Source organism: Temnothorax longispinosus, chromosome 12 (genome assembly GCF_030848805.1).
Source record: "Temnothorax longispinosus isolate EJ_2023e chromosome 12, Tlon_JGU_v1, whole genome shotgun sequence".
Classification (NCBI taxonomy): Eukaryota; Metazoa; Arthropoda; class Insecta; order Hymenoptera; family Formicidae; genus Temnothorax; species Temnothorax longispinosus.
The window spans coordinates 4,829,822-4,848,216 of NC_092369.1; the positions used below are offsets into that span (position 1 = coordinate 4,829,822).

General features: G+C 49.7%; 2 protein-coding genes across 2 annotated transcripts; one reads left to right on the plus strand and one right to left on the minus strand.

The window, feature by feature from the left end:
- LOC139822710 (uncharacterized) lies at positions 1-831 on the minus strand. Its single transcript, XM_071794663.1, has one exon. The coding sequence runs from the start codon at positions 829-831 to the stop codon at positions 1-3; it is 831 nt and encodes a 276-aa protein (XP_071650764.1).
- A 4,679-nt stretch (positions 832-5,510) lies between these two features.
- LOC139822711 (uncharacterized) lies at positions 5,511-6,026 on the plus strand. The gene has a single exon (XM_071794664.1). It carries the CDS (start codon positions 5,511-5,513, stop codon positions 6,024-6,026), a length of 516 nt encoding a protein of 171 aa, XP_071650765.1.
- Positions 6,027-18,395: the final 12,369 nt, after the last annotated feature.

An 18,395-nucleotide genomic window follows, 5' to 3' on the forward strand; every position in this document is an offset into this window, starting at 1 on the left:
CTAAGTATGGCAATTTCCTCCGTCCACCAATACGGTTTTCCTTACAAAGGGTTTGGACCGGGGCATGCTTGCGTCGCACGCTTGCGTCATGATGTCCCCGATCCATCCCGCGACCTCGTCCGGGTCTTCGGATTGGCCCTTAGGGTCGTTCACCCAGAGCGCCGTGCTGATGGAGGCTTTTAGTAGGTCCCCATCTAGCTTCTTGAGCGCCCATCGCGGGAAACGAGCGTTCGCCTCCCTGCGGCGGGCCTGAACTTCCGGAGGGGTGACCGGGAGACTCATCTCTATAAAGAGATGATCCGAAAGCGATTCTATCTCCTCGGCCACCCTCCATTCGCTCACCCTACGAGCCAGGTCGGGGGTAGCCCAAGTCAAATCAATGACTGAGCCCCCCTGGTGTCTCACGCAGGTCTGGACACCCCCGCGATTGAGCACCACTAGCCCCAGGCTCGCCGCCCAACATTCCAGGATCCTGCCACGCCTATCCGTGACCGGGGAGCCCCACAACGCAGACTTGGCGTTGAAATCCCCGGCCACCATGACTTGCGCCGGCAGGACCCTGTCTAGGATGATCTTAAGATCATTTAACGATCTCTCAAATGAGGCCGCATCGACCGCCGAAGACACGTATACTCCAGCGACATATGCGCGGTCCCATCTAACAACGACGAACCCATTACCCGCTCCAATTTTGGAGCAGGCAACGGGCTCGTCCGTCAGCCTCCACGTGATCGCCGAGTTGCCACACTCACTGACCGCCCACAAAGGGTGATTCTGTGGAACTCTGTATGGTTCGGCGATCACCCCCAAGCCGCAGCCGTGCTCCGCCATAGTCTGCACGAATACGTCCTGCGAAGCACGGCAGTGGTTGAGGTTCGCCTGCAGAATTTTCTGGGGGGGGGGTCATTAAAGCTCCGTTCCCCCGGAGGCCTCCGACTCCTCTCCCTCCTTTGGATCCTCAATGGGATTTCCTACCCGTTCCGGGATTTCCGTCGCTTCTCCCTTGTTATCTGGAGGTTCAGGTGGGGTAGGTGACGGCAGTTGGGGCATCTGGTTCGCCACCGCTGGTTCGCCCATTGTTTCTTCTCTTCCCAGGTCGCTGGTCGGCGCTGGCATTATGGCCAGCATTTGTGACGACAATATTGACGTCACTTGTGCTGACCTAGTCTCCTTCTTTTTTCTCTGCCCGAGCGGTCTCTCCTCCAGCTCGCCGTTGGCATTAGAAACCGATGCAGTCCTTTTCATCGGTTGCCTACTCAGCCCAGGGAAGTTAGCGACTTCCATACTTTTTATCCTGGGTTGCGGTGCATTGGATGGGACAGCGTCGATCTCCATTGCCTCTTCTCCTAATGTGGAGGGAGGCCTAGGTCTGGTTGCTCCCAGCGCAGAGCGAGGTTTCTTTTTGCTCTTTGCTGAGGAGCACGCATTACTACCTGACCTATGTCCGGCCGGCCTACCGAGATCGGCACAAACCGGGCACTTGGGGACAGCACGACACCCTCGGGCTTGGTGTCCTGCATCGCCACACCGGTAGCACCGGGAGCTTCTGTCTACTTCGCTCGTGCACTGGCCTCCAGGCAACGGAAGCACTGGAGGGGGCGAGAGTCCAGGAACTGCACGCGGGCTGTAAACCAGCCCACTTGTAATTTATTGCTCTTGGCGGCATTGAACGCCGCCAGTGGGCATTTTACCCAGGCCGTGTTCAGCCCATTATTCCCTTTTCGGAGAGGACCGACCTGGACCTGGTTCGTTGGGCAGCCTCCCATCTGAGCTACCGCAACTGCCACCTCTTCTTGAGTCGTCGAGTCCTCAAGATCAAGAACTCGGAACTCTCCTGATTTGAAGGGACGAGTGACCTTGATTCCGGGTCTCCCTTCATACAGTTTGCTCAGCCTATCGGCCAAAAGGTCTGCCTTGTTGGCGTTATCCCTACCAGGGACCTCTATGATCAGTGCCCCAGTTTGCGCCCTCTTGGGCTTCAAACCGGCGGTAAGTCCCAGATCAGACAGGTCTATTTTAGTCCTGGCCTCTCTGATTAGGTCATCGTAGCCTCCTTCGATGCTTGTCAGAGTCACCGCCGCACATCTTGGCAGTTTCCTCTTGCCGGGCTTTACTTTGTCATCAGCCGTACCCGCGCTCTTGGCTTGTTCAGTTGCCCTGGTGGACTTAGCGGTTGCCGCTCGGTTTGCGTTGGGTTTTGGTAAATTCCCCGCACTCTGGGGTTTGCCTCCACCCTTTCCGTTATCCTTAACCTGTCTCCCGTCCTTTTTTCCTTTCCCCCCCTTCCTTGTCACTGTGGTCCAGGCTGGTTGGCCCAGGATTTCGGTGGCGTTCTTGGGCAAGGTCTGGGTTTGGGGTGTTTGCGCACCTTTGCCAGCAGTTCTTTTGTTTCCAGTAGCCGGCGTCGCTATGCTGCCTGCACCAGAACCCCTGTTGGCGTTGGTGTTCTTCGTTACCTCGGCAAACGTTGGCTTTTGTGTGGATCTATTGCCACTGCCAATGTTGTTGGCGGCTGGGCCTTTCTTGCCGCCCGCCTTCGTAGTCCCCTTACTTTTTACAGCAGGAGTCTGTCCTTTCCCTTTCCCTGATTGCACGAGGTTGTTAGTCAGGGTGGGGACCTTCTCTGGAGTCGGGTTCGGATTAACCCCCATTCCCGTCATAATGCGCGAGATCATCCCCTCCAGTCTCGACGTGAGGGTAGAGAGGAGTCTCTCTTCCAATTGTCTTGTCGGATGGTTGTGGGCTCGGTTGCATTTGTAGTGGCGGCTGCTGCTGCGACTGTTGTCGCTTGGGAGGCTTAAGGTGAAATTTCATGGGCAGTGAAAAGTAACAGCAGATCGTACTGATTGGCTACAAAATAGAGAAGTTCTAGGAACTCGAGAACTTCTCTATTTTGCAGCCAATCAGTACGATTTGCTGCTGCTTTTCACTGCCCATGAAATTTCACCTTTAGCCTTTTCCAAAACCGCAGATTTGCCACCCAGCTGTTTGACGCAGCTCCGGCGCTCCCATTGCCTCTACCTTGGCAAGTAAACGAAGGCGGTTAGCTTCAGCCTCCTTCCTCTCCAACCCTCGCCTTCGCGGCCTCCTCGTTCTCCGTCTCTATCATATTCTCCGCGTTTGTCGCATCCCTTTCTTCCTCGGATGCATTGGAGTCGGGGATCACATTCGTCTTATTTCTCCTTCGACTTCCGCGAACGGGTGAGTCCGGGAGAGGTGCGAGCCTTGGCTCGTTCGTCACTTCCATAGGTACGTCCTGTCTGGGGGGTAGTGACCTTTCCACTAGTTCCCTCAACTTGGCATTTTCCTCCCGCATTATAGCCATTTGGGCTCGGAGCTCTTCCAACTCCATATCTCTCTCCCATTGGCTATTTTGTCCCATACGTCCGGCTAAGAGCGCCACAGCCGCTGATATCGTGGCGGCCGAAGTGTTCAAGACCTTTTGATCCTGGCCCCTAAGCTTTTTAGCCGTTGTGCAGACCTTGTCCACACCGCGGACAGCTTCGATAATTCTATTTGGGAGGTCCACTGTGGGGGCCATCTTTAATTCCTCCATTTTCCGTTTCTCTATGACCTTCCTATTCCTAGATAGTTCGGCCGGAACAGCAGGATTTTCCAGGTCTTGAATCCTGCGTTCCTCCCTTTCTCACTCCCTCCTGGCGACGAAGTCCTTCCTTTTCTCATAATCACCCCTACTCCCTTTTTCCTTCCTTCGGGTGTTTGAGGCGCCCTTACCCCTGACCAATGGGGTATCAGAGGCATCCGAAATCTCTATTATTTCATCTTGTTCGAGTGAGTCAACATCATTCAGTGTGGCGTTAGCATCCGCATCTGAGTCGGCCACATTGCTATCCAAAATAGAGACAGCCTGCTTTATGATTTCCTTGAATTGGGGCCCTCTCTCTCTGTGATGGGAACGGTGGAAATCCCTCCCTCTCCTGCAGCCAGAGCTCCTCCCTCTCGGAGGATCTTGGCTGCTCTCTCTCTAACACTTCTCGAACCACCCAGCTTCCCAGGCGGCTTACCTGAAGTGTTCTTTTCCTTCCCTTTGTCGCCATGTACTGGAGAAGAGATTCCGACGTTCATCGAAATGTTTCTCCCCTTCTCTTCATTTACGGGGGTGGACTTATCCCTTACCGCAGTAAAGACGGTTTGGGGACCGACCCCGTCACCCGTAACTTCTTCCTTCCTTTTTCCGTTAGCCAAAATAATATTATCCATGAGTATATAGTCTCCCTAGACCCCCCGCGGCTCGCCTTCCAGGGCATGCCTTCTCCCCCGACCCCTAATGTGGAGATCGGAAGAGCCCCGAGTTCCCCCGGGGAGAAGGCTACACCCACATCCCAAGAGTTTTCAACTGGGAAGAGTCCCTGCCCCTTACTCCCCCACTGCCGCAGTCCATCAAGGGACAAACGCCAATGGGCTTTCCGGGGTCCCCTGCTCCGACAACAGGGGCACCGCAGGGGGCGCCGCCACGCGCGGGAGACATGACCCCCTGTTGTTCCGGGCGTAGAGCCGAGGCACCATCCGCACCGACGCCCCATATTGCTCGTCAGCGAACTTAGGGTAGGGGGGAACACCCACCGTACATTTCACGCGCGCTAAGCTAGACGGGGGGCGGATCCGGCCGAGAATCTCGATTCCAGTCCCCACCCCCGCCAGCCGCCCGCGAGAGGCCAGGGCTTAGGGCGCCCCCCAAGTGTCGCAGTCGTTCGCTGGCGAGCCTACACTCGCACTTCCGGCCCTTACGTCCGGAAGTTAGACCCGCCGGCCCCGACCTCGGAATACGTCCGAGCGGCCCGACGGGTCTCCCACCCAAGCTTCCCGACCCCGACCTCGGAATACGTCCGAGCGACTCAGAAAAGCCCTCCACGCCGGCGGCACCGTGGGTCCACGACCCTGATGTGCAAGCCGCCGACATGGGTCTCTCCTCCAGCGTCCCGGCACCACGTACCGGGACTGCCTGAAAGAGGGTTACCCCCTCTCCCCCTGCCGGAGCACCGGCGTGCAATGGGGATAATGAGAGGGGGTCTTCCCGTCCCTCGGTGAAACGGCATCCCTGCTCACCTCGGGAACGGGGAGATCAAAAACCCTCCCCAAGCCCCAACCCCTTAGGGACACCTCCCACCCTGCCGGAGCACCGGCGTGCAATGGGTGAAAGGGCCCTATCCCCCCGGACCTAAGTCCATACCACCCCATGGTTTTTTATCGAGGTTTTCCTTCCTCTGGGCTAGTGGGGAATTAACCTTTCCCCCTATCGGTCCCAGCCGACCGGGCGTCTGAAGTCGGGGTCGCCTTCCCCTACCGACGCTTGAGAGCCAGGGAACGAGTTTCCTGACAGGGGCGCTGGACCCTATTGTACCCCTCAATCCCGACAAAGTCGAGAGAAGGGTACGGCATGCTCTTAAACCCTGTACCTCCTCCCCACCGAGCCCTCCCTTCGGTAAGACCGAAGGTACGGTCTCAGTGGATCGTTGGTACAAGGAGCCCTCTCACCACGCCAAGGTGGCATGCCACGAGAGGGAGATCTCGTCGCCCTGTCTCAGGCGGACATGTACCGCCGGGTCAGGAACATCAAAGACGAGATGGTCAGAAGGGGGAAAACTCCTGTGTTAACCCTGCGACAGAGGACCATGCTGAGGCAACAGGCCAAAGAGACCCTCCTCGAGAGCTGGGAGGAATATTTGGACGACCCCCAGCTCGAGTCAGGGAGGAGGGTCCGCGAAGCCATCCAGCCCGTCCTTCGTGAGTGGGCGGACCGGTGGGGACGCGGGATTACATATCATGCGGCACAGGTGCTCACGGGGGATGGTTGCTTCGGGGAGTACCTGTGTCGCATAGGAAAGAAGCGTACCACGGAGTGCCACCATTGTCCGGAGGGGGCGGATACGGCGCAACATACGCTGGAGTTCTGCCCAGCTTGGGACGAACAACGCCGTACTCTCCGGGAGAATGTGGGGCAGGACCTCTCCCTCCCGGCTATCATCGCTGCAGCGGTGGAGCCAAAGGAGGGAGAGGCCAAATGAAGAGCGTTCGTCTCTTTCTACGGCACTGTAATGTCGCAGAAGGAGGCGGACGAGAAGGTCAGAAGAGGAGAGGTTGCTCCGCCCTCCCCCCTGCCCTCTCAGGATAGCGAGAAAAAAGGAATGTTGGGGAGAAGAGGCTGCGGGAGCGACAAATGGTGCCAGAACCGTCACGCCAAAGCGAGCAACTGGCGCTGGCCGCGCAGAGGCGGCTCCTCCTTCACCAACTTTAACGCGTAGTACCCCCCCGGACTGTGTGTCTGGGGGATGTGTGTTTGGAGGCACGTGCCCCCCAAGAGACCCTGTAAAAGGTTGCCGGTTGGGCACCGGCTGGAGGGGTTGGGTGTGCCCACACCAAGCAGGGAGAAGGGGGGCGCGCACCTCAAAAGTGGGGACCGCGCCCCCCGCGGAGGCCCCGATCTCCGAGAAGATCCCGGCCTCCGAAAAGGGGGCGAGGGGCGCGGCGGTCTGGGAGCCCTCGACTCCCCGGCCGCCCGCTCCCTCGCCGGACGATAGCCGGGCGTGGTGGATCGGGGAAGCTTGGGTAGGTTTCCTAAGGGATTCTTGCCACGAGCGCTCTCCTCGGCCCGCCAGGGGGGTCGGGACCCGGAACTTAGTTCTGTAGTTCGGGCCCCCTGCCCTCTTCGGAGGGCACGGGGGAAGGGGTCTGCCGCATAGCGGGGGTCCTCCTTCCCTCACTCGCCTGGGGGGCGGGCGTACTGGGCTGAAAACCACGCGCCCGCTGCTGGCCCCCCTCTGTAAAAGGGGGGGCAGCAACCCCAGAAAGGGGGTGGAGGACTGGGGTTAGTTTCCCCCCAGGCCGCCACAAATTATTAGGGGGACGGGGGACCGGTGACTGGTTGCCTGCGGACACGCGGGATCCCAGCTATCTGGGCAAACCGGGTCTGTGGGCGCTCCCCGATCCGGCTCCTCGTCCCCCTTAGAAGGATATGCCTAAAGGCATTGCGTAAGGGGGCCCCGTATGGTATTATTGCGTTTCCCGGGACCCCCTCGTAGTACGTCAGGAAGGAACTCGTGGTGTTTTTTTAGTCGGTAAAAATCCGACACTCCCCCGTCTTTTCCAGGAGGGGGATCTTCCCTCCAACTAGGGGGCTGCTGGGACTTAGTCCCGGCAGTAAATTTCCACCACGTAAAAAAAAGGCACACACACGTGTGTATGCTCTGCTTTATAAAAGTTGTGATTTTCGTTAAAGCAGGGCACACACATGTGTGCCCTGCTTAGGTTAGTGACGCGCTTTAAACACTTACATACTTTTCAAGCGCGTCACTAACCTACATAGGATAGTTGACGCGCTTTAAACACTTAAATACTTTTAAAGCGTCACTAATCTATACGCCAAAAGAATATCATTTCGAATTATGTTACTCTTCTGACTTACCAACCAAACAGTTGTCACGTGACCTTTTGCATGCGCGTGCGGCCACTGAGCATGTGCATATGGCCGCAGGGCATGTTCGTAATCGCTACATCTCGTCGGTATGACAGGTCTCATAACCTGATAGTCGTCAACTTTAACTGTTAATATCTCGCTTCGCGGGATAGAGCGACACTTTTTTCTGCCAGATTCTTTCGTTTCACGCAAAAACGCGTCGATTAAGCCCAAGTTCAACGAAATCGGTGAGGCCACTATTCTTCAGATTTACCGTAATTAATTGTTTCATGCCATGATTGAGGTTATTTGATCTTGATTGTGGAAACTGAAATATATATAAATTTTAATAGATTAAAAGGATCTAAGGCCCGTATTCATAGTCAAAGCTTATTTTCAAGATCTTCTTAAGTACAGTCTTAAGATGGCGCTTTGATTCACAGTCATAAAGCAAGTCTATACTTGAGAAAAATTTCAGCGTAGCTTGTTAAAGACGATCTTTTTCCAAAGCATCTTATTATGATTCATAAACTTATCTCATTCGTTGTAAGTAGGGACTGAAGATTATCTTATTAGTTATAAAATTCTTAGTCGTTTAAGATTATCTTATTTGACATATATTTTGTTAAATAAGACAATCTTTGTCAAGTCGTGGTCATAGACGACTTAAGCAAAAGTAAATGCAAGATTATTATTAGTAAAGTGAAGAGAAAGTGTAATATATTTTTATCAGTGATATAAATAATATCATTTGTAATATAAATGATATCTTTATCATGTATAATGCAAATGATATCTTTATTATTATAATGTATCATTTATTTGATATTAATGTCTGTTTGAAGTTGAAGAATTGTACGTAAGGTTCATACGAATAATGTCATTAGCAAGCTAAGTTCCAAACCGTTAAAAGCGTTTTCCTTAATTTCATTGTATTTTCATACGGTCGTACCTCACTTATTGTTCGAAGTTCACGCGCAAATTCGAGCGTCTCTAAGATCACGCGCCCGCTGCGTGCACATCCATCGAGCGAGCGAGCAACAACGCGAGCAAATAAATACCCCCGAAACTACGCGATCGTGCAACCGCACGCGTCGTGTCGACCAACCGACGCCGACGTGGACGATGATGCCGTGTGGAGCGACGCAGGACGAGCGGGACGAGCCCAGCAACGAGTTCCGGAGCCCATCCACCGGGGAGGAGACCTCCGGAGACGAGGGGGACATCCCCGATAGAGTTTAAGTTGCGCGAGCGCTCCGAGGACGGAGTCGAGACATATTTCTTTTTCTTTTTCTTTTATTAGTTCATTGCATATTCATTTCTTTATCATTCCTTAGAGTCATCGATTTTACCCGTCCGGCGCCATTAATATTAAATTATGCGACAGCGGTCGCCGAGCAGCGGCTCGTATAGTTAGTAAGACGTTCCTTTTCAATCCACAATTTTAGCTTCTCTTCGGCACGACGATGCCCGGCCCGACCAGGAGCGAAGGGATTTTATTTTGATTTGAACAGGTGCGTGGATTGCGGTAACGCACCGGTAAGTTAAATGGTCGAGTCACACACAATCTTCATAGCGCGGGCACTGAGTGCACGTACCGCGCGCGCTACGCGAGTAGCAGTCAGGATGCCAACTCACGGGGTCCCCAAGAGGGGGCCTACGCAAAAACAGCGCGATCCGAACACGCGGACATAGGGTTTGGAGGACAACCCACGAAAACGCGAACGGGAAGCCATAGCTCAAAACGGCTGAAGATGCATCCAGAGGGAGGCACAACCGACCCCTGGAATTGATCGCGAGCGAAATCCGAGCACCCGAAAGTGCAGTCCGCACGACAATCAGCGAATTCGCGGACCGGACGTCGGAGCGGAAAAGGGCCGAAGATGCGTACTGGGGAAGGTTAGATAGGCCCTAGGAGTCGATAATCCGAGCGAGCAAAATCCGAGCACCCGGACGTGCAGTTCACACGACAATCCGTGAATTTCTGAACCGGACGTCGTAGCGGAAAGAGGCCGAAGATGCGTACTAGGGGAGGTTAGATAGACCCTAGGAGTCGATCGCGAGCGAAATCCGAGCACCCAGACGAGCAGTTCGCACGACAATCCGCGAATTTGCAAACCGGAAGTCGTAGCGGAAAAAGGCCAGAGATGCGTCCTCGGGGATACCTAGTATACCCGAGGAACGAATCGCGGTCGAGATCCGACCATCCGGACGGTGGGTTGCCACGACAGTCGTGTAAACCGATAGACCTAGACATCGGCTACGAGAAGTTAGGCCGGAATACGGTTAGTAGGGACTGCGAGAATAGGCATCAGGGTCGCCGCCATCGGCGGACACGTAGAAAGCGACCTGGACGTCGTCTCCAGGAAGTCGACCCGGAATCGGCATTAGGGACGTAGGAGGCCGTGCGCACGGGTCGGCGCCCTCAAAAGTCAATTTTTCGAAGAGGTGGAAAACCACTACCCGGGAGCCGATTAAGCATGTCGCAAATAGTGTACTGGCGGCGGAAATTTTCATCGAGAACATCTGGCGCACACCTGGCGAGCCGAAACTCGTAAACAGCTATTGTATCTGCGTAGAATGGAAAGTTACCGCGAGGAGAAAGCGGCCGAGACCCCATGGTGGGGGTAAAACTTCGGAGGTAGGGAGCCCAAGAGAGGAATATTCCTCGAGGCAGTCTCTCGCGGGCGCTCGAATGGTAGCTATCTTCTCGCGCGTATATCTCGGCGTGTCGCGGTAACTATCGCGAAAACGTAACGGATTACGATTGTAAGCCTACCACAGTGTCCGAAACAAACGGGAACGCCCGCATATAGCGTTACATGACGCCGATACGAAAGGCGTACGGTTTTTTCGCGTACCGGAATCGTGAAATCGCACTTTGCGAGACGTGCGACCGCCATCTTGAGCGGCATCAGTAATTGTGAACCACCACCATTGTGAAACAATAGTTAACAATAAAAGCAATAATTATTTGCAAAAATATATATAAAAATATCATTTACTTACCTTCAACTTACCTGAACAAACGGCTGTCGTCCATCTTGTGTGTTAGCGGTGTCCAAGCTTCAAGGTCATCATCGATTCTGCATCAGAGGAGGCCATGGATGAGGAATCCGTGGCGGAAACCTGAAAAGAAACGGCATTAATCATAATTATCGCGACAGTTCTCATACTTACCTCGTGTCGCGACATCTCCCATACGTGGTGATCCTGGACATCGGTGAGCAGCGGTGATCCATGACATCGGCGATGGTGTTGAGGAATCCGTAGACGAAACCTGAAAATAAAAGAGAATTAGTTGCGTTGACTTACCTTAATGCGGGGACTTACCCGATCAAGCGGTTGTCCGGCCATCTTGGTTCCACGAACGAGGCAGGCGATTGATAGATGGCGGAAGCGTTGGGCAGAGCAACACAGAGGAGGCATCCGTGGCGGGAATCTAAAAATTAAAGGGTTAAGGAGATAGACGTACATATATACCTGAACAAGCGGTTGTCGTAACAACCGGTGTCCCTGGCTGGCCGACCAAGGTCATACCTAGCAGTATCTTGAGCACAGGCGACACTGACAAGGCAGCCGTGGCGGGATAAAAAAATAAAATTGTTTAAACAAATTGTTCAACTTTTGTGTCGTTTGCATTACGAATACCTACCTTCTCGGTAGTTTAAGGTTAAACCGAGTGGCGACCGATGACTTAGAGGACAAAATCGCGTACCCCGTAGCCCGATTACGTATCGTTCGGTTACAATCGTACCTCGCGATTGCATCTCAAGGCAGTCGCTCGTAACGAGACCGAGAGAGCAGTCAAACTCATCCCTCGCTCGCTCCGTTACTCGCTCGCTCGCTGACTTCTTTATCCGAATTCTCGTGATTGTGAAGGAGAATCGAACGTTTCGATCTAAACTAAATTTTGTGATTGTGGGAGAGAGCGCGACCAACGACAAACAGCCCTCTCAGCGGTGCAAGATTCCGTTAACGCTTTCAACAACAGCGAAGCGTCAAGACGTCTCCAGACTCTGAGAAGCCGAGGGTCATCGTCGCTCTCCCCTCACTGCACTGTTACATTGATCATTAAAGTTTGTGTCGTTACTCTCGCATTATTTTCTCATGCTCCCGAGTACCCACGGGAATCCTCCGAGTCACACCCGCTCCGAGCTCAAGTCTGAGCGACCCGGCATCCCAGGCGATCTCGTCGAGATCGATCCTGAACAATGTCCGTGAGGTTATAGTGATACTCTTACAGCAATAATCATATTAATCTTATATTACTCTATTTATCTATTTTTCAGCAGAAGGATCGAGAATCTCGACTACCGCTCGACATCCTCATTCTTTTGCACATCGTAATACGAAGGACCGAGGATTTCGGTGAAAATCATTCTGAACACGGCCTGTTGCACACGCTCTTGATTTTGTATATTCCACAGGATTGACACCTCCTACCTGTTGTTCACGTAAGTTGATAATCACGCACGTACATGTAATGCATGTTTGATTGCAATCTAATATAATCTTAACTATTAACTTGAAAAATTCTTACAGCTATAATCAGAGAAAACTCAAGTGCTTGAAAAAAAGTGAAACATACATTTATATTTTATTTTTACTAATAATGGATTTAGCAAATTTTGAAATTCGAGATATTGATTTTTTTAATGGAGAAAAAAAAGAAGACGAAGAAATACAGTTACGTGCACCGAAACGGTACATTCGTGATAAACAAAATCTATTTGAATTTTATAATGAAAGAGAATTAAAAAAAAGATTTCGATTTTCAAAGAATTCCATTATGTTTGGTATTTTACCATTAGTAGAGGATGGACTAGCCAAAATACATAATCGCGGTTTGCCAATAAGTCCTGTTTTACAATTATTGATATGCTTTAGGTTCTACGCAACAGCAAGTTTTCAGGTAAGTTTATCCTGTTGTGTATGTGTGTGTGTGTGTGTGTATAAGCTGCAAAAATAAAATTTTTGAAAAAAGTATATATACCTATATGTACTTTGCATGTCGGTGCTTTTGCCACATGTACTTGCACAAAATATGTAATTTGCAACACGCATCTGCATACTTTTTCTTAAAAGCAACTGTCTTTTTTTCATACGAATTTATTCGTCTCATTATTCTGTGCATAAAAATATTAAGGTAACATTACCGAAAACTTAATGTTTTACAAGATATTTTGTATTTTATGTCAAAATACTAGAACTTTCAAGCCTTATAATTCTAAAAGTTCTTAACGAAAAAATACATTATTATAATGTTTTGAAAAGCTCTCGAGATTAGTTACAAAAATATGCATTGAAAAATAGGGATTTCCATTTAAGAAATTAAAGGTGTTGTTCACGTGAGCTTTAAACGACCATCCATGGTCAAACCAATGACACCATCTTATGTCTCCCTTTGAACCAAACAACTTTTGTCTGAAACATTTTTCTCTCCCGGGCTTGGTTTTTGAGATATTCGACTGGATGGATTAAAATGGTCCACCCTATATATATATATATTGTTACGCTCGTCGAGTAAGCTCGCCGCCGTAACACTATCGCGCACTCTACACTCGCGCACGTATTTCGCAGAACTCGCGAAAGGAAAGAGAACTCAAAAGAACTTAAGAAATACGTTTATTCCAAGCTCGTAAAACAGAACGCGTGCGGATTCCAAAAATCCGCCAGACCGAAAATCAATAATTCCATCAACAAACTCCCGTTGTCAAGGAGCGCGCTTCACAGCTTTCCGCGACTTCTCTACACAGTGTCCAGCACGGGCGTAACATTGTCCCCCTCTTCTTAAGTTGTCGTCCCGACAACTAGAGGAAAGTTGCAAGCAGTTTCTTTCTCTTAGATTTCCGGGAACTTGAAACGCTTCCTGCTCTACCTCGAGCTAAGCTGCGAGTTAACGAGCTTCGTTTCTTCCCTCAATCCAAAAACGCTTTTTTCCACGTGTGAACCTTTTCAACGTCGGCTTTTCTTCTGCTACCAGCGCTGTCCTCTTGAGTCTTCGGACTGGAGGGGGAAGCTTTCGTGGACCCTGCGTCTCGCAAGACTCCCCAGTCCCCGCCTTGGCATTTGCCCTAAGTCCCACGGAAAAACCACGATAAAAAACCGTGGGCAAGGCGGTCTTCTTTCAGCTAATATCTTCGCCTGATGTTGTTCGGCACCATCTTCCCGGAAAAGTAGCTGAAAGTAACAACAAAAGAAAAATATCTTTTTCTTAAAAACCTAAAAACTAATTAAATAAATTGAAATTTTTCGTGCTTTGCGCTCCGGACGAAAATTGATTCGAAAGGAATTACCTCTCATAAAAAGTAGCTAATCTATCTAAATGAACGACTTTGTTCTTATGCCGTTTAGACCTACGAATGCAATAAACTACATCATTTATTCTTTTAACGACTTCAAAAGGACCTTCCCAATTACTTTGTAACTTAGGAGTTATTCCTATTTTTCTTCGAGGATTAAATAACCAGACTTTTTGCCCAGGCTCATAGCATAATTGTCTATCCTTCTGATCATAAAACGCCTTGGCTTTTTGAGACTTAATTTCCATACGTTGACATACAATGTTATGAATGAGATCCATTTTTCCTTTCAAGTGACGGAAATATTCTCTTTCCGAAGGAATAGTCTCAGAACCAGGAGGATGTCCGCGAAGTAGATCCAAGGGTAATCTTAACTCCCGACCTAAATGCAATTCAGAAGGAGTGAAACCAGTAGTTTCATGTTTAGAAGACCTATACGCCAACAATCCTAATGGAATCCAACGATCCCAATCTCGTTGATTTTCAGCAACAAACTTTGCCAGATAATTTAACAACGTCTGATGTTGACGTTCCACCTGACCATTGGATTGAGGGTGAAATGAAGTAGTTCTTGTTTTTTTAATTCCCAATAACTGAGTTAGTTCCAAGAATAATCGAGATTCAAAATTTCTTCCTTGGTCAGTATGTAATTCCGAAGGAATGCCGTATCTAGAAACCACTTGACTCAAGAAAACTTCCGCAATCGTTTTAGCCCTAATATTTCCAAGCGGAAAAGCTTCCACCCATTTCGTGAAACAGTCCGTAACCACCAACAGATATTTATTTCCCGAACAAGAAGTTGGAAGGGGACCAAGAACATCCATTTGAATTCTTTCGAAAGGCGCACTGACATTGTAAATTTGCAAAGAAGACTTTTCTTTATCAGATGGCCCTCTCTTTGAAACGCAAACTTTACAAGTCCTACACCAATGTTCGACATCCTGCTTACAGAAAGCCCAATAAAAATGTTTCCGGATCTTCTCTAAGGTCTTATTGACACTAAAATGGCCACCTGTGGAAGAATCATGAGCTTCTTCTAAAATTCGCGAAATCATTCCTCGAGGAACTATAGTTTGAAAAACAACGGAACATAAATTTGGAGACTCCCATTTCCTACACAAAATCCCGTCTTTAATCACCAGGGAATCCCATTGGAGCCAATAGTCCTTAGCAGTCGAATCTCTCTGAGCTATTTCTTGACGAAGAGGTCGCCTATTCTCCTCTTTTCCACGATAAATTCCTACAATTGAAGGGTCCTCCAATTGCATTCTTTTCCAGTCCGCAGATTCAATTTCTTTGAAGATTATTCTTCTAACATCTCCCCTTACAATACTTTCTTCCCCCATCTCCACTTTATCACAATATCTACAGTTTCCTTCCGCACATGGACGCCTAGACAACGCGTCAGCGTTTGCGTGCACCTTTTCTGCTCGGTGCTTGACTACGAAATTAAATTGTTGTAGGCGTTCCATCCAACGTGCTAACTGCCCTTCTAGATTCTTAAAAGACATTAACCAGCGTAACGAAATATGATCCGTTCTTACCGAGAATTCACGTCCATATAAATAGTGATGGAAGGTCTTCAAAGCCTCCACCAAAGCTAACAGCTCCCGACGAGTTACGCAATAGTTCTTTTCAGACTTGCTCAAAACCCGACTATAATAAGCTAAGACCCTCTCCCTACCATCCTGAATCTGAGAAAGTACCGCGCCCAAGCCGTGATTTGAAGCGTCAGTATCAAGAATAAATTCCCCTTTTTCTATTGGGAAAGCTAAAATAGGAGGAGAAATTAAGTTTTGTTTAAGCTTCTCAAAAGCTTCCTGACAACGCCCATCCCACACAAATTTTTTAAGATTTTCAGTTAAAGAAAATAATGGCTTAGCGATAAGAGAAAAACCCTTCACAAATTTCCTATAATAAGAGCAGAGTCCCAAGAAGCTTCGCACTTGCTTCTTATTTTGAGGAATAGGCCACTCTTGAACGGTCTTAATTTTCTCCGAATCAGTGGAGATTCCTCTTTCTGAAACGACATGGCCTAAGTATTTTACTTCTCTCCCGAAGAAAGTACATTTTTTTTATTGAGTTTTAAATTTGCACCCCGTAAACGAAGAAATACTTCCCTTAAATTTGCCAGCATTCCCTCGAAAGTTTTACTATAGATGATGACATCATCCAAATAAACCATACAGATCTTATTCAATATCTCACGAAGAACCTGCTCCATCAATCGCTCAAAAGTAGCAGGAGCATTACATAATCCAAATGGCATTACAGTAAACTGCCATAAGCCATTTCCTATAGAGAAGGCCGTTTTCTCCCTATCCTGAGGACGAAGCTTCACCTACCAATAGCCGCTTTTTAAATTTAAGGTGGTGAACCAGGAATTTCCGGATAAACGATCAAAAAGATCATCTATCCTGGGAATAGGATAAGAATCTTTTTCTGTAATGGCATTGAGCTTCCTGAAATCGATACAGAATCTAATCGTTCCATCTTTCTTTTTAACTAAAACAGCTGGAGAAACCCAGGCGCTATGAGATTCTTCGATGACACCACGTTGTTTCATTTCGTTTAAAATCTTTTCCACCTCTTCTCGCATATGCAGTAGAATTCGCCTAGGAGCCTGTTTAATCGGAGAAGAATTTTTCACCCTAATAGCATGCTCAACGACGGAGCAATTTCCTGCAACCACATCTTCCGAAAAGACATCTTGAAACTCGATCACCAATTCAGCAAACTGCTCCTTTTGAGAAGCGTTGAAAGTTTCGGAATTTTTCTCAAAGAATTCTTTAAGAAAAAAAAGGAATCCCCCTATCAAAACTATAAATTCGGGAACAGAAAAAGTTTTCTTGACTCTCTGACACCGTTTCCTCAAAAACCGAAGAGAAAACGCTTCCTACCCCTATTTTTGAAAGAAAGTCCGCTCCTAGAATACACTCGTCTTTTATGGCCGCTATGATTACCGGAAAATCCAAAGAAAATTTCCCTATTTCGATTCCAACCACCACTCTATGTTTTACAGGAACCGTTTCTCCCGTTGGATAGGTCAAGAAATATCTCTTTACAGGAGTGGGTGATTTCAAAGGACCTAACAAATCTTCCCTAAGTACCGACACATCGGAGCCCGTATCTATTCTAAAGACGCAAGTCCGGCCATTAACTCGGCCGCGAAAACAAAAATCACTTAACCCGCTACTTATCCTACTTAATTTCGCAGGGCCTTTGCACCCCTGAGCCAAACATGCCCCGCTGAGCTCGGCTATTCCGAGTTTCCCTTCTCTTCCGTAGTTAGAGAAGGGCACTCCGACCGAAAGTGCCCTTTGGCACCGCACTGCCAGCACTCCTTTTCCTCACGCCCGAATCTCGTCCTAAAACCCGAATTCTTCTTAAAATTTACAGAACTCTTTTCATCTTTCTCATTCCGCGCCGATTTAATTTCGTTCCCAGCTCTGCCTTTTCCGAGATCTCTACTTTCAAATTTCCGCGAAAAACTATTCGCTTGGATGACTTTTATTGCCATGGCCCTCTCTATGGCGGCTCTCAAGGAAGTTAATCCCTCTAACTGAAGAGTTCGTTTTACGAAACCGTCAGAAAGCGCCGCAACGAACTGGGCGCACGCAATCTTATCCCGCACCTCGGCCGAGCATTCCGAATAGGCCAAACGCGCTAAACGTTCTAAATCCGCTCCAAAACGGGCAGATCTTCTCCGGGTTTTTGTCTCCGATTAGTGAACTGGGTGTAAAACGTTTGAGACATATGCGCTTCGCCAAAACGCAACTCTAACCTAGCCTCTAATTCAGAATAGCGAAGGCTCCCGAATTCGGTTACCCCATCCAATACGGCACGCGCTTTCCCTCTTAAGCTCGAGGCTAAAGCCACGGTTCTCGAAGATTCCTCCCAGCCATTCGCTTGCGCAATTAAATTAAACTGTGCTAAATATTCGCGCAGAGGAACACTCCCGTCGAACGTGTCGGGCTTTAATTTATAACCGAGCGACGTCTCACTCGAACCTCCACACGCGGTGCGCCCCGCACACGAGCCCTCGCCCGTGCCCATCACACGCAGCGGCTCGACCGAATTTCCGCACGCGGCGCGCCCCGCACACGCGCCCTCACCCGCACCTATCTCACGCGTCTCTTCATTCGGAATTTCGCCGCGAGAAACATTATTGGAGGGACTTAGCTGATGTACGGCAAGTTGCTCCTGAAGACGTGCCACCGCAGCGTCGCGTTCCTTCAGGCGAGCCTCCAACTTGCTGCGGAAAAGCTGTTGCTCCTGCTGCTCCAGCCGTCGCTCCTGGCGCAGCTTTTGAAGCTCCAAGTAGACAGCTTCGAAAGCGCCCGCCTCTGCCTCCGTCGCCCCCGCATCCTGCGGATGGATCGCGCCCGCCTCCGTTGTTGCCGACGCCGCGGCCTGCAAACGGGTCCTCGGCGGGGTGTGCGTGGTCGTCATCCTGTTCGGGATACTGTGTTCGTCGCCTCGTATCCCGGACGAGCCCCCAAAATGTTACGCTCGTCGAGTAAGCTCGTCGCCGTAACACTATCGAGCACTCCACACTCGCGCACGTATTTCGCAGAACTCGCGAAAGGAAAGAGAACTCAAAAGAACTTAAGAAATACGTTTATTTCAAGCTCGTAAAACAGAACGCGTGCGGATTCCAAAAATCCGCCAGACCA